Source organism: Mustelus asterias, unplaced genomic scaffold (genome assembly GCF_964213995.1).
Source record: "Mustelus asterias unplaced genomic scaffold, sMusAst1.hap1.1 HAP1_SCAFFOLD_406, whole genome shotgun sequence".
NCBI lineage: Eukaryota > Metazoa > Chordata > Chondrichthyes > Carcharhiniformes > Triakidae > Mustelus > Mustelus asterias.
In genome coordinates this window covers 182,389-199,304 of record NW_027590361.1, presented here as the reverse complement: position 1 = coordinate 199,304, position 16,916 = coordinate 182,389, and the positions used below count along the sequence as shown (strand labels likewise).

At 43.8% G+C, this 16,916-nt stretch overlaps 1 protein-coding gene across 1 annotated transcript in view; it reads right to left on the bottom strand.

Moving 5' to 3' along the window:
- Nucleotides 1–2,367: 2,367 nt before the first annotated feature.
- Nucleotides 2,368–16,916, bottom strand: part of LOC144486592 (uncharacterized) — a 41,423-nt gene continuing 26,874 nt past the window's right edge. The window contains exons 3-5 of the mRNA XM_078204640.1: nt 16,316–16,465; nt 8,461–8,865; nt 2,368–2,517 (exon numbers count right to left, since the gene is read on the bottom strand). Coding sequence (XP_078060766.1) covers nt 8,855–8,865; nt 16,316–16,465 — 161 coding nt within the window. The 3' untranslated portion in view covers nt 2,368–2,517; nt 8,461–8,854. The remainder of the gene's footprint in view (nt 2,518–8,460; nt 8,866–16,315; nt 16,466–16,916) is intronic.

Below are 16,916 nucleotides of genomic sequence, written 5' to 3'. Positions count from 1 at the left end.
CAGCGAATTCATCAACTATTGAGACATTGTGGGAAAAGTATTTTCTCATTTTGTCCGTGTCAGCCTGCAGATCCTGGCTGAACACTATCCTAAATCCCAGTGTGGTTTCAGAACTAGAATGTCGACAATTGACATGACTTTCTCAGTGTGGCAGCTGCAGGACAATTGCCATGAACAAAGGAGACCACTATACCTTACCTTCATCAATCTCAGAAAGGCACTCGGCTATGTGAACAGAAGCAGTCTAATTTAAGCTGCTGGAGAAAATTGGCTGTTGAGTGAAGCTGCTCAAAGTGATCTCCTCTTTCCATGATCACATGTTCGGCAAGGTCAGCTCTGATGTTGAAACATCAGAACCTTTTGAGAGCCACAGTGGATTCAAACAAAGTTGCGTTCTGGAACCAATACTCTGGCATATTCTTCTCTTTGTTGCTGACATTTGTCTTCATGTCCTCTGCAGATAGTGTCTCCCCATATACCAGAACCGATGGAAAGCTGTTCAGCCTTATTCACCTGAGGTCCAGGTCAAAGGTGCATCAAGGTCTCATCAGAGAGTTGCTCCATGCTGATGATGCCGCAATAATATTCCGTACCAAGGAACATGTCAGCAGCAAATGAACAGACTCTCTGACATCTGAAAGGGATTTGGTTTGACCATTGGCATCAGGAAGACAAATGTCAGAGTCCAGGATGTTGCCATCCAAAGATCCTCCACTGTCGATTCAGTATGTAGCTCCACGACAAGTAGGCTTTCTATGGAATCTGCAACTTCCTATATAACAGCGTTCTCCCTAGAGGCAGTGTTCCACCCATCTCTCCAACTGTTTACTGTAGTCACCGATGACTTCTCCTGCCTTTTCAATTGAGCTGTTTTCTTTATTGATCCCTTCATACATGCTACCACTATGATCTGTGTCAAAAGATATCTGGTTATTGATTGCTTCATATTTCTAGACTCCACAACCACCTGGAGCATACCAATTCCATTAACATCTGCACATTGGTAAACTTGCAACAATTGCACTGGCTGTTTTATCAGATGGATGACAGTTGTATAGCCAAGGACCATTTGTACCATGAATTGGCCACTGGGTCACGGCCTGTTAGGTGTCCATACCTCCAGTACAAGGACACTCGCAAGGAAGATATGATGATGGTGGATATTGTCGCCGATAACTGGGAGACACTCGCTAACCTCCATGACCTCTGGAAGCTGATTGTTTGGAAGGGCATTGAAAAAGGTGAACAGAACCAAAAAGCTCAGCTGGATAAGAGGAGGATCCAGAGAAAACAGAGGCCAGTGAATCGTACAACTTCTCAACCTTCTCGGTCTTCCACTACAGCAATTGCAGCAGAGATTACCATGTCAAATGGGGTTTCTAAGCCACACCAGGAAATACTTAACACAGAGTTGACCACCACGGCTCAAACAATCATCTTACGAGACAGAAAGCTCCTGTAGAGACATTGTCAAAATATTTGAAGTCTACACTTCGTTCTCTGTAATTCCCCATCGACCAAACCTGAAACCGACTCAACAAACTCTGTGAAGTTTGTCAAGCACAATCATTCCTTTTGAAATCAATCTTGGCCCATTCTATTTTCCCTTTATCTGCATTGCTAGTAATTTAATTCTTAATTAGACACTCTAAAAATGTCCCTCTCACAGATGTGATGCTAGCTGGGCTGTAATTACCTGAATTAGTTCTGTTTCCCCTTTAAAAATGAGCTCTGCATTGGCCAATCTTCAGTCCTGCAAGTACTTGAGGATTTCAGTTCCCTTTTTTTTCTCTCCTTGTCTCAATTAATAAGTGGGTAATGAAGACCTCCCAGAACAATAATTGTTTTTCCTCTTCATCTCTCTAATCTGACTTCTGATTTTCTCTTCCATTTCCCTCCCACAATTTGGTTGCCAGTGTTCTATCCTACTAATTTAACACGTTTTTAAAAATCTTTGAGCTCCAGCCACTCCAAGAACTGTCTGTGCCCCTTCTTTGTCCACATCACCCATCTCTAAACTCTCTTTTATAAATATTGCCAGTTCCATTCTTATAGGGTTGGATATTACCGGCTGGGTTGCAAAACTGATGTTGGAATAATTCCTGGGTCCCAACTTCACTCAAGGTTGTTGCATGGCATGGCATTCAGCAAAACTTTGCATGAGGCAACCAATTAGTGACTTGTCCTTGTTGATTGCCATCCAATTAGGGGGGGCAGGTATATTCGGGAGGTGGTAGCGAGACATGGCAAGGCTAATTTAAAGGGCATTTGTTAGCCATTAATGTGACTGTAGGCAGACTATCATTACCGAGTATGTAAGAGTAAAGAGCAGCAATACGGAATTCTGTTACGGAAGCGTGGACTCACAATTCATCAAAGCCTTGCTGGATCTTCTGGGGTGCGGTAAGAGTTTGCAGAAATAATTTGATTTCTTCGGAGTGGCAGGTGGCGTCCTGTCTGTCAGACTAAGTGGGACCAGAGTACAATTCAGGAAGGTCTTCAGTGATCTTCTGGGGCCTGGCAAGTTGAAACGGTTAAAATTATTCAATGCAACAAAGGCTGGGAGACTGCTAGAGCTGCAAGGTACAGCTGCAAAAACAATGAACAAAGGGCTCTGAGGGACAACAAAAAAGGCTGTAACTGCATATATCACTGCCTTCTTATAACAGCCCAGGACTGCAGTGTGTTTTCATATGAGTCATAAGTCACTACCCAGGGTGCCAGCCTGGTGCGGAGGGGGGCGGGTCGGGAGGATGACTTCCTCGTGAACCTGCTCCTGGGCCTGGCAAGGCGAGCTATCAATAGGTCCAGGCAGCGGGCAATTGATGGGGTCGTCCATCCCGACTCTCTGCCCCTCTAACGCGGCTATATTCATGGCCAGGTGTCCCTGGAGAGGGAACATGCAGTGTCTGCGGGTGCAGTTGACGCCTTCCGTGCCCGCTGGGCACCGCAGGGGCTGGGGTGTATAATAGACTCCGGCAATCACATTTTAAGTTGATGTTTTAAGTTTTCTTTCGACTTTGTTTTTTGTTCGAGCTGCTCCCCCTTCTTTTAGGGAGCTGCTCCTTTTAATTTTGTCCCTGAGTTACTTTGAGTTTGTTTATTTGGTTGGTACCAGAAAGAAGTACCCAGGTGCCAGACAGTCCAGGACCATAAGCATGTATTTATTGATAATATAGCTCTGTGTATGTGCCATGTTAATGATTGGATATTGTAATTAGGCAAGTGTAGAGTAGTTGTAATTGGTTAAACACACTGTGGGAAATGAAAGAAGTGATCAGAACTATTAGTTAGGATTGGATATTGATTACTTTTGAATGAGTGTGCAATCTTGATTTATGTATGTTAATTACTTGCAGCTGAGCCTAAAGATATAATTACCATTGTATTCCTTTGTTCTGGGGATCAGTAGACCACATTGTGGAAAGCTGTTTGCTGAGCTACAGCTTGAATAAAGGCCATTTTAAAATTCCAAAAAGCTTCATCTGGTGTCTTGAAGGGAGTGAAGAATGGAATAGCTGAATAGTTTGTTGCTCTCCCTAACGCAAGGTGAGCAAGATGCCCAAATGGCAAACATATAGTCATAATGACATAGAACTTGACCTCTTGAATTCATGATGGCTTTTGTAGTGTTCAATTGTTTTATTAATTTTCAGTGACCCCCAAGTTCTAGATTCCTGCATAAGAAGAAACATCCTTTCCACATCCACCCTGTCAAGATCCCTCAGAATCTTATATGCTTCAAATAAGCTGCCTCTTATTCTTCTAAACTCCTGCAGACACAAGCTGAGCTTGTCCAACCCTCCCACTTCAAGTATTACTTCATCAAACCTTCTCTGAACTGCTTCCAATACATTTACATCCTTCCTGAAATAAGGAGACCAATACTGCATATAGTGTTCTAGATGTGATCTTACCAATGCCCTGTACAGTTGAAGCATCACATCCCTACTTTTGTATTCGATTCACCTCACACTAAACAATAACATTCTATTTGCTGTCCTAATTACCTGCTGTACCTGCAAATTAATCTTTTGTGAACCATGACTAAGACACCAGATTCCTCTGTATCTCTGAGCTCTGCAATCTCATCATTTATGTACTATGTTTCTTTTTATTCGTCCAATCAAAATGAACAATTTTGTATTTTCCCATATTGTACTCCATGTCAGATCTTTGCCCACGCACAAACCATCTTTATCTCTTTGCAGCCATCTTATATCCTCCACACATCTCACTTTCCTACCTACCTTTGTATCATCAGCATATTTAGCAACCATACCTTTGGTCACTTCATCCAAGTAATTTATACAAATTTTAAATTGATTTGAAATTCCTGGGTCCTGATGGACTTGGGGGTCACTGAAAATTAATAAAACAATTGAACACTACAAAAGCCATCATGAATTCAAGAGGTCAAGTTCTATGTCATTATGACTATATGTTTGCCATTTGGGCAATTTAAAAGCTTGAGGCCCCAGTACTGATCCCAGTGGCACACCATTCTTTACATCTTACCAACCAGAAAATAACCCATTTATGCCTACCCTCTGTTTACTGTGAGCCAGCCAATTTTCTATCCAAGCCAATATTTAACATCACTTCCCTCCTTACCCCCACCATCACCTTTTATTTTCCGCATTAACTTTTAATGTGACACCTTATCAAATGCCTTCTGGAATTCTTAGGTCCAGTATCCACCGGTTTCCTTTTTCGATGGATCATATTCTGCATGGAGGTCGGTCACCAGTTGAGTGCCCCAGGGATCTGTTCTGGGAACCTTACTCTTTGTGATTTTTAAAAAAAATAAATGACCTGGATGAGTAAGTGGAGGGATGGGTCGGTAAGTTTGCTGATGACACAAAGGTTGGAGGTGTTGTGGATAGTGTGGAGGGATGTCAGAAGTTACAGCGAGACATTGATAGGATGCAAGACTGGGTGGAGAAGTGGCAGATGGAGTTCAACCCAGATAAGTGTGAGGTGGTTTATTTTGGCAGGTCAAATAGGATGGTGGAATATAATATTAATGCTAGGACTCTTGGAAGAGTGGAAGATCAGAAGGATCTTGGGTTCCGAGTTCATAGGACGCTCAAAGCAGCTGTGCAGGTTGAGGCTGTGGTTAAGAAGGCGTATGGTGTACTGGCCTTCATCAATCGAGGAATTGAGTTTTGGAGTCATGAGATAATGTTGCAGCTGTATAAGACCCTGGTGAGACCACACTTGGAGTACTGTGCTCAGTTCTGTTCGCCTCATGACAGGAAGGATGTGGAAGCCTTACAAAGGGAGCAGAGGAGATTTACATGGATGCTGCCTGGGTTGGGGAGCATGCCTTATGAGGATGGGTTGAGTGAGCTCGGCCTTTTCTCCTTGGAGAGACGAAGGATGAGGGGTGACCTGATAGAGGTGTATAAGATGTTGAGAGGTATTGATCGAGTGGATAGTCGGAGGCTTTTTCCCAGGCCAGAAATGGTTGCCACAAGAGGACACAGGTTTAAGGTGCTGGGGATTAGGTACAGAGGAGATGTCAGGGGTAAGTTTTTCACTGAGAGGGTGGTGGGTGCGTGGAATGGGCTGCCAGCAACGGTGGTGGAGGCGGATTCGATAGGGTCTTTTAAGAGACTTTTGGATAAGTACATGGAAGTTAGTAAGATAGAGGGTTATAGGTAAGCCTCGTAATCGCTAAGGTAAGGACATGTTCGGCACAACTTTGTGGACTGAAGGGCCTGTACTGTGCTGTAGTATTTCTATGTTCTATCCACAGCACATCTTACTTCATCAAAGAACTCTAATAAATTGATTAAACATGGTTTCCCTCTCTCAAAATGTTGACTCTGCCTGGCTACCTGGAATTAATCTAAACGCCCTGCTTTAATATCTTGAATAATAGCTTCTCACTTTTTCCCTGTGGCAGATGTTTGGCTAACCTGCCTGTAATTTCCTGCTTTCTGTCTCCCTCCCTTTTTGAATTCACTATTTTCCAAATGAATGGAACCTTCACTAAATGTCGGAAAATTAAAACCAATGCATCACTTATCTCACTAGACATTTCTCTTAAGATCCTCGGATGAAATCCATCAGGACCCAGGGACTTGTCAACCGCAGCTCCAGCAATTTGCTCAATGCCACTTCCCTGGTGAATGTAATTTTCCTGCATTTCGCTCTCCCTTCCATTTCCTGATTTACAGCGATATCTGGGATGTTATTATTTTATTCTCTATTATGAAGACTGGTGCAAAATGTCCATTCAACTCATCTGCCATCTCCTCATTTATCATTATTAATTTTCCAGACCCATTTTCTATAGGACCAATGCTCAAAGTTAACTCTAAATATTTACAGAGAATCTTCATGCTTTGATCTTATTTGCTCGCTTTTTCTCGTACTTTTTTCCCTCCTTTATTAATCTTAATCATTCTTTGCTGTGTTTTATATTCTGTCCAATCGTCTGACTTCCATCTTGTGCAATCATATGTTTTTTCTTTCAGGTTGATCCTATCTTTAACTTTTCCCCTTGGAATTTTTATTTCTCATTATAATTTGTCTATTCTGTGTATTCTGAGATATTCTTTTAAATGCCTGTCACTGCGTCACTATTGACCTATCCCTTAACCTTATTTACAAGTTCATTTTAGCTAGCTCTGTTTTCATGCCTTCATAATTGCTTTCACTTGAGTTTAAAATATTAATTTTAGACCCATTCTCTCCCTAAAACTCAAAGTAAAATTCAATCATTGGGCCCAATTCTCCCAAAAAAATACTAAGTGCTGAATTGGCGGGAACAATGATGTAAATAACGATTGTTTTTCGAGTGGGAGTTCAGACTCGAATCTCCCACACTCTGTGCACTGCAGAGGTCACAATCATGAATATCATTAAAAGCTCGGGGGGCGGGGCCAATTCACGTCAGAGTCGGACAGTTCCAGGCCTCTGTGCATGCGCAGGGACCCCGATCTGTCAGCCTCCCATTTGCTGGCCAGCTCGATCGCTGGCCAACCTGGGACCCTTGCAATGTTGCCCCCCAACACTCCACGGCCTGATTACAGCCTCCATGAACATTTCCAGGCCAGCTTCAACTTTCCCCAGTCCGGGAGCACCCCAATCTCCAGACCCCTCCCACCCTGGCAGACCACCCCCCACGGGAGGCAGACACCCCTGGGAGGCAAACGCCTCTGGCAAACCACCCCCCTCCAGCCCGCCCCAATCACTGACCTCCCTCCAGTCCCAACCAGATTCCAATCCAGAGTGACAGTGGGACCCTCGCCAACCCCTACCGATGGTCCCGCCCACAATAGGCCCCAACCCGTTGGCACTGCCCCATGCCTGGTGGGTAGTGCCAAGGTTCCCCCTGGGCAGTGCCAGGGGGAAGAGGCTGGCGCTGCCAGGATGCCCATACCCAGGGAGCATCACCCCCTGTGGAAGTGGAATATATCATGTTTATCCTAGCCAAATTCAAGATACAACATTTATGATTCAGATGGGCTTCATAAAATACATTAGAGTTTCTAACCTCAACCATAACACTACCTTTAGCCCCATTAACTTACCTAACACTGCTTCTTTAGTGATAATGATCGTTTCTAGATTCTCACCTGTCATTGCCTTCTCATCATCAATTTGGGGCATGTTATTTGTGTTTTCCACTGTGAAGTCCGACACAAAATACCTGTTCAATGCCTCGGCCACTTCCTCATTTCCCATTATTAAATCCCCCTGCTTAGCCTCTATGTTTACCTTCGCCGCTCTTTTTCTTTTTATATATCTGTAGAAACTTTTGCTATCTGTTTTTGTATTCTGAGCTAGTTTACTCTCATAGTCTATCTCACTTTTCTTTATAGTTTTTTTGCAGCTCTCTGTTGGCCTTTAAAGATTTCCCAACCCTCTCGTTTTCCACTAATCTTTGCAATTTTGTATGCAAGGCCAGAATTTATTACCCATGACAATTAAAGAATGGTGATATAGTGCGAAGGCGTGATTTTGCTTGACGAAGTTGAACTTGTAGATTGTGGTGTTCCCCTGCATCTTCTGCCCTTGTTATTCTCGGAGCTGGAGGTTGAGAATTTGGAAGGTGCTGACGAAGAAACCTTGATGAGTTCTGCAGTGCATTTTGTAGATGGTACACATTGTGCATGTAGTGGTGCGAATAAAGTTTAATGTGCTGAATGGGATATAGAAATTTACCAGGAGGATACAATCTGGTAGACTGAAAAATGTTCCAAATAATTACGTTGTTTGCCGCCTCCCTAAATCAAGAAAATTACGACCTGTTAAAAGGTAGAGGTAAATTTGGACAAATTGTACGTTGCAGTGATTAAGCACATGAACAAAATATTTTCCAACAGCAGATGATGGTGATAATGGGAGGTGGACAATACAAGACTCCCAAACACCCAATTAACTCCCTGTCACACACAAACACGGGGTATTCCAATACTCAGTAACAGGATAACACCGGGCACGTACCTTGCAGCGCGGATAGTGTGCAGTCGTCGATTTTACCGACTTCAGTAAGCTATTCTTCCTTCTTCTCCTTCTCCCGTTGGATGAACTTGCCCACGAATTTCATGATCAAGACCACGAGGCCCCAGACTATTAGCAAAATCGCGATCACCAAGATGACGATGCCCAGGTTCGTGGTCCACGGGAACGACAGCAAGTTGTACATGAAATCGTAGAGGACAGCAAGTTGTACATGAAATCGTAGAGGAGTTTGTAGCCGCACCATATCGCCAAAGTTTCAATCACTGTTTTCAGCCCCGACCTCTCGTACAGAGTCTGCAACATGGCGGCTCGGCAGGTCGGCCAACGCGCCTGCGCGCGCCCGCACACACGCGAAGCTCCCAATTCAACCTCGATGTCACCGGGAAACTGGAGCCGAGAAACGGAGAGTCAGGATGAGGAACACGAACTGATTCCTCGAAACTGTTTTTCTTTCTTTTAAAAAAATACAGTGCAAAATATTGTTAAGCCACAACGTGTCAGGTCAGCGCCGACACTGAACTGGATGGTCCCGGCTCCCCGTCACCGCCTGCCCAGCGCCATTGCTCGGTCACAATGGCTCAGCCCATTACCCACACTTGGGGGGGGGGGGCGGTGTGGGAGGGAGACCAGAAAATATAACAGTATTCACACACAGGAGGAAATAAGTAAACATTTCAAATACAATTACTGTGACTTATTTTGTACTTTAGACGTGCTGGTGTTTCTGCTCCTACTTTTGCCCTTATTTTTAAAGAATGAAGTAAAATCTCCCCCCCCCGCTATCTATTGGATAGGCGACGCTATTGTGTGACGCTCGTTGCCAGGTGACACTTGCTGCGGGAAAGAGGCACGTGCCGGTAGGCTGGCTCCTGGGGACCAGCTGCTGCCTGTGAGCAGAGTGCACACACATTCCCGTCAAACCTGGGCATTGCAGTGGTGTTTGCAATGGATAGCGGGTTTGCAGCTGAGGAAGATCGACCAAATGTTTGCTGGCAATTTATTTTTCCTTGTGGGTAACAAAAACTACAGACTTTGGCACAGAATTAGTGTCAGAACTTTAGAGCAGTGGTATCAAACAGAATTCACATTTTGATTTATTATTGGGATAGAGTGAAAAGCATTGTTTCCCGTGCGCAAAACAAACAATGGAGAATTGGAGGTGAGCAAGTATACATACATGACTAACAAGAGGCAAGTTGCACAAGCCTAAAGCAAATGCCTCACTGGAACCTTGCACTGACACCCTTTCTGAATCGTTCATGGAGTACATAGAGTAGAAGGAAAGGAGAGGCTGCAGAATATGGTGTTGCAGATTCCAGACAGGGTGAAGAGAAAGATCAGCAAAGAGAACACTATTGGACAATTTAAAGGTGTTAGAGTTAAGTTTTAAGAGCACAGAACGAGAGTAAAAGATTGAATTAGAGAGTATGCTGGGGACAGCTTGCACAAAGTCACCTCACTCAGCTGCCATCATTTTTTCACATTGTGGGCTTGGTGCAACATTCTGGTACTCGGCATGACCCACTTACAGTAAAAATATTCGCGAGAAGAGAAATTGGTCTGTGTCTTCCTCATTTTTGCACATAAAAGTATCATAATTTATCCCAATTTCTGGGTGCAGGCTATTACACCTAAACCGTGTCAACAGCATAGCCACCTTGTTAGTCCTTGCTGTTGGCCTTTTTCTGGCCACCAGAAATCAGCACTGGATCACTTTTAATGTGCCAAGGAAGACTCTGTGCCTGTTTAAAGACCCTTGCACAAAATGGGTACACAGGTTTAGCCTGTTCCGTGCAAGCCCTCACTCGATTCTTCAATCCTGCAGCAGAACCTCGAGGGATAGTGGATGCCACTGAAGAAGACATGTAGAATGCCAACATGACAGCATTACAGTAGGTCCTTTCCAGCTTTCCTCAACTCTCTTGTGTCTGTGATACTTCCTCAGCACATTTGGAAACCTCAGTCTCCATCCCCTTTTTTCCGATTGTTCACCAGTGGGACTCTGGGGATCTGTTTATGTATTTGAAGAAAATAGTTCTTACATTTTTGTTAGTGTGCAGTTAATAATCCCTTTGCATACCAGGATTCATGGAATTCTGGAATTCTCCCTTGCAAAAGACTGCAGGGGCAAGGTCAACTGAAAATGTCAGAACTGCAATTAGTGCATTTTGTTGGGTCATGGAGGTGGATTTTTCTGTTCCGCCCATCACAGAAATCGTAGTGGGCAAGAGGCAGACCATGGAAAGATCCGTTGACCTCATGCAGGATTTTCCAGTTTCAGGGTGAGCGTGGCCAGAAAACCCTGTCCCAAGTATCAAAAAATATGGAGAAAAGGCAAGCAAATGGAGTTCAGGTTTGAGGTGCTGAATATCCTCTTCCTATCGCTATGTTCTGATGCATTTTAATTAACAAGACAACTGAGCAACCAGTCAGAAAGAATGGTGCTGAATTAGACATTAACTTGAAAAGCCTGCAAGCATTATTAATGAAACTCAGTTTATCAATGCACCTATGGTTCTAATTCTGAAGGGAGTAAGGGAACTTTTCTGTGCAATGTCCAACCTCACACTGTCAAAATCAGGAAAGTTGAGGCAGATCTGTAGGGTATGATATAATAGCAGCGTTGTTAAGTTTCTGGCAGGACATGCCACAGTTAATCAGAAAGAGGAAACCCAGGAGTTAATCTTAATTTAAGTGCCTGTAACTTTCAGACAGGACGTCAGTGCAAGATTCCAGGTGAGGCACATGCCTCAGGCTCCTCGCATCTTGTTAGTAATGTATGTATACTTGCCCAGCTCCAATTCTCCATTGTTCGTCACCTTTCTAAATACGTTTTAAAATCCCTCTTTATCTCCCTCCCTGGAGATGTACTCCTGCTCCTATTTCTTGTGTTCAAAAGTTCTCCACTATTCAATACACTCATGTTTTATTTTGGGCTTTAATTCAATTTTCCTGCTCGCTCCTCACTCTTGAAAACAAGAAAATTAATTTTGAAATAAAGGCATTACCAGACTGGGAGCTGATGCAGGTCAGTGTTCAAACGAGAAATAGATGTGACACTTAACATGCATTAGTAAACGGGCAGTAAAATTTTGGATGAATTCAAGTTCACAGAATTCAAATCGGCCATGGAGACAGCAGAGGCAGCAGAGCCACAGTGGTTAGCACTGCTGCCTCACAGCGCCATGGACCCGGGTTCGATTCCCACCTTGGGTGACCATGTGGAGTCTGCACATTCTCCTCGTGTCTCTGTGGGTTTCCTCCAGTTGCTCCAGTTTCCTCCCACAGTCCGAAAGACATGCTGGTTAGGTACATTGGCCATGCTAAATTCTCCCTCAGCGTACCTGAGTGTGGGTACGAGGGAATTTTCATAGTAACTTCATTGCAGTGTTAATGTAAGCCCACCTGTGACACTAATAAATAAACTTTAACCTTTAGCATTTTAAGCAATAATCTCAAAAGATCTAAAAAGATCTGTGTGAAATGTATGCACTGCATGTTTCAAGCAAGCACTGAAGTTTATGATACATATGCCCAATCCGCAGGACTCTCCAACAGTGGTCTCCAACCTATTGAAGCACAAGATCACTTTCAGAATCTAAATGCAGCACAAGATCTGCTCTTAAAAATTCAACTTTACGAAAACCCCCTAAAATGTATGCCGTGCATAACACTCATCTTTTCTGACTTTCTGGGAGTGCTGTGATGTTTGTGTTGTAGATTGAAATGGCCAGTCTCATACAGCCTATCAGATGGCATCAGTGACATTTTCATCTGGGAAAAAGCCATCTCACAGGTGAACCAAAGTATGCCTTCACCTTGAGTGCACAGAATGTCAGAAAAGGGTACTTGTCTCTGTTTACAAATCCCCAAAAGTCTTTGCCCCTTGACCTAATTTTCAGTTCTATGTCATCTTGCATGGTGATGATTTCCACGTCAAGGCCACTGCTCTGTTCAAACACCTGCCAAAATTTTGCTGTCGGTTCTCCAATGTCCACTTGAAGAAAATGATGTGAGACAAGCATAGTGATTTGTTTAATCTTGTCTAACTCCTGACATTGTCTGTTGAATTTGTTTTCCAATTTGTTCAGGGGGACAAAGATGTTTGGATGGAACCTTGTCTCCAGATTTGGGAAGTGCTCAGTAATTCCCTCGTCACCACACTCCAGTGGCTGTGTCTTTATTTGGGAGGACCACAGGCCCAGTTTCAACTTGAACACATTCTCTGTACTGATCATGTGTGACAAGTCTCTGTCTCTCCTAACAGTCCGTGATTCAGTTCATTCAGTTTTGCACTTATATCCATAAGAAATATCAAGTCTAGCAACCCATGCATTATCTGACAGGTCGCTGTACACCTCAAATTTAAGAAAGGTGACAATTTCAGGGAGCAGATCCAAAACTCTCTGGAGGACCTTTCCTCAAATTAACCACCTTACCTCTGCATGAAGGATGAGCTCACCATTGGTGGCATGAAGCTCGAGTAACAATTTGAACAAACAAATTTGCAGATGTTTGGCATGAATTGAGTTGACAATCTTGACAACGACTGTCATTACATGAGAAAAGTCAATAACCCAGCTCGCTCCCACTTGTTGATAGATAACACAGTTCTAATTGACAAAGGAGAACTCAGGATCATATGTGCAAAGTGCCACAAAGCCTGCATTGCTACCTCGCTTTCACGGTGTGAAAGAAACCAATTTCTTGATCGAAATGTTTTTCTCAGTCATATGAGTTTTGAATTTGTTGTAAATATCCTCGCTTCTTGTCCTCCCTTTGAGTGGAGTGGCAAAAGAGTGAGAAAGTCCACTTTTGTTGTTGAGTCTTTGTTTTTGGTCACATTGTATTCAATCAGCTGGACCATATCTGTCATAACTCCTGATTCATCAAACTGCAGTGAGAAACATTCACAGCATGATAAGTCGACATTAATTTGCTGAGATGTCCTCAGACAACAATTCCACCCTTCGCTCTTGATAGCTGTCATAATTTCATCTTTATTTTTAAAGTCTTTGGCCAAGGTGTCAGCAGCAACTGTCGAAGCGTCCTTGATAACTTCACCATCGATGAATGGTTTATTATGTTTCACCATCTGCTGGCAAATGTGTAAAGTGTATTTTTGCCAGCCTTGTCTTCAGCCACAGGAGAAGTCATCAATGACTGCAATAAACAGTTGGAGAGATGGGCGGAACACTACCTTGAGTTGGTACTCTCAGGAGAACGTTGTTATACAGGAAGTTGCAGAATCTATAGAAAGCCTACCTGTCATGGGCAGAGCTGGATATTGAGCTATTGACTCGCTTGCCACGGATTAGGCTCCAAGTGCTGATGGCATACTCATCAAGCATGGGAAACCAGTACTCTGCAGCATCTGTATGAGATTCTGTGTCAGCTGAAGGGAGACTGCAGTGCCCCAGGGTATGTGTGATGCAAAGATTGTGACTCTGTACAAGAACAAGGGCAACCACAGCGAATTCATCAACTATTGAGACATTGTGGGAAAAGTATTTTCTCATTTTGTCCGTGTCAGCCTGCAGATCCTGGCTGAACACTATCCTAAATCCCAGTGTGGTTTCAGAACTAGAATGTCGACAATTGACATGACTTTCTCAGTGTGGCAGCTGCAGGACAATTGCCATAAACAAAGGAGACCACTATACCTTACCTTCATCAATCTCAGAAAGGCACTCGGCTATGTGAACAGAAGCAGTCTAATTTAAGCTGCTGGAGAAAATTGGCTGTTGAGTGAAGCTGCTCAAAGTGATCTCCTCTTTCCATGATCACATGTTCGGCAAGGTCAGCTCTGATGTTGAAACATCAGAACCTTTTGAGAGCCACAGTGGATTCAAACAAAGTTGCGTTCTGGAACCAATACTCTGGCATATTCTTCTCTTTGTTGCTGACATTTGTCTTCATGTCCTCTGCAGATAGTGTCTCCCCATATACCAGAACCGATGGAAAGCTGTTCAGCCTTATTCACCTGAGGTCCAGGACAAAGGTGCATCAAGGTCTCATCAGAGAGTTGCTCCATGCTGATGATGCCGCAATAATATTCCATACCAAGGAACATGTCAGCAGCAAATGAACAGACTCTCTGACATCTGAAAGGGATTTGGTTTGACCATTGGCATCAGGAAGACAAATGTCAGAGTCCAGGATGTTGCCATCCAAAGATCCTCCACTGTAGATTCAGTATGTAGCTCCACGACAAGTAGGCTTTCTATGGAATCTGCAACTTCCTATATAACAGTGTTCTCCCTAGAGGCAGTGTTCCACCCATCTCTCCAACTGTTTACTGTAGTCACCGATGACTTCTCCTGCCTTTTCAATTGAGCTGTTTTCTTTATTGATCCCTTCATACATGCTACCACTATGATCTGTGTCAAAAGATATCTGGTTATTGATTCCTTCATATTTCTAGACTCCACAACCACCTGGAGCATACCAATTCCATTAACATCTGCACATTGGTAAACTAGCAACAATTGCACTGGCTGTTTTATCAGATGGATGACAGTTGTATAGCCAAGGACCATTTGTACCATGAATTGGCCACTGGGTCACGGCCTGTTAGGTGTCCATACCTCCAGTACAAGGACACTCGCAAGGAAGATATGATGATGGTGGATATTGTCGCCGATAACTGGGAGACACTCGCTAACCTCCATGACCTCTGGAAGCTGATTGTTTGGAAGGGCATTGAAAAAGGTGAACAGAACCAAAAAGCTCAGCTGGATAAGAGGAGGATCCAGAGAAAACAGAGGCCAGTGAATCGTACAACTTCTCAACCTTCTCGGTCTTCCACTACAGCAATTGCAGCAGAGATTACCATGTCAAATGGGGTTTCTAAGCCACACCAGGAAATACTTAACACAGAGTTGACCACCACGGCTCAAACAATCATCTTCCGAGACAGAAAGCTCCTGTAGAGACATTGTCAAAATATTTGAAGTCTACACTTCGTTCTCTGTAATTCCCCATCGACCAAACCTGAAACCGACTCAACAAACTCTGTGAAGTTTGTCAAGCACAATCATTCCTTTTGAAATCAATCTTGGCCCATTCTATTTTCCCTTTATCTGCATTGCTAGTAATTTAATTCTTAATTAGACACTCTAAAAATGTCCCTCTCACAGATGTGATGCTAGCTGGGCTGTAATTACCTGAATTAGTTATGTTTCCCCTTTAAAAATGAGCTCTGCATTGGCCAATCTTCAGTCCTGCAAGTACTTGAGGATTTCAGTTCCCTTTTTTTTCTCTCCTTGTCTCAATTAATAAGTGGGTAATGAAGACCTCCCAGAACAATAATTGTTTTTCCTCTTCATCTCTCTAATCTGACTTCTGATTTTCTCTTCCATTTCCCTCCCACAATTTGGTTGCCAGTGTTCTATCCTACTAATTTAACACGTTTTTAAAAATCTTTGAGCTCCAGCCACTCCAAGAACTGTCTGTGCCCCTTCTTTGTCCACATCACCCATCTCTAAACTCTCTTTTATAAATATTGCCAGTTCCATTCTTATAGGGTTGGATATTACCGGCTGGGTTGCAAAACTGATGTTGGAATAATTCCTGGGTCCCAACTTCACTCAAGGTTGTTGCATGGCATGGCATTCAGCAAAACTTTGCATGAGGCAACCAATTAGTGACTTGTCCTTGTTGATTGCCATCCAATTAGGGGGGGCAGGTATATTCGGGAGGTGGTAGCGAGACATGGCAAGGCTAATTTAAAGGGCATTTGTTAGCCATTAATGTGACTGTAGGCAGACTATCATTACCGAGTATGTAAGAGTAAAGAGCAGCAATACGGAATTCTGTTACGGAAGCGTGGACTCACAATTCATCAAAGCCTTGCTGGATCTTCTGGGGTGCGGTAAGAGTTTGCAGAAATAATTTGATTTCTTCGGAGTGGCAGGTGGCGTCCTGTCTGTCAGACTAAGTGGGACCAGAGTACAATTCAGGAAGGTCTTCAGTGATCTTCTGGGGCCTGGCAAGTTGAAACGGTTAAAATTATTCAATGCAACAAAGGCTGGGAGACTGCTAGAGCTGCAAGGTACAGCTGCAAAAACAATGAACAAAGGGCTCTGAGGGACAACAAAAAAGGCTGTAACTGCATATATCACTGCCTTCTTATAACAGCCCAGGACTGCAGTGTGTTTTCATATGAGTCATAAGTCACTACCCAGGGTGCCAGCCTGGTGCGGAGGGGGGCGGGTCGGGAGGATGACTTCCTCGTGAACCTGCTCCTGGGCCTGGCAAGGCGAGCTATCAATAGGTCCAGGCAGCGGGCAATTGATGGGGTCGTCCATCCCGACTCTCTGCCCCTCTAACGCGGCTATATTCATGGCCAGGTGTCCCTAGAGAGGGAACATGCAGTGTCTGCGGGTGCAGTTGACGCCTTCCGTGCCCGCTGGGCACCGCAGGGGCTGGGGTGTATA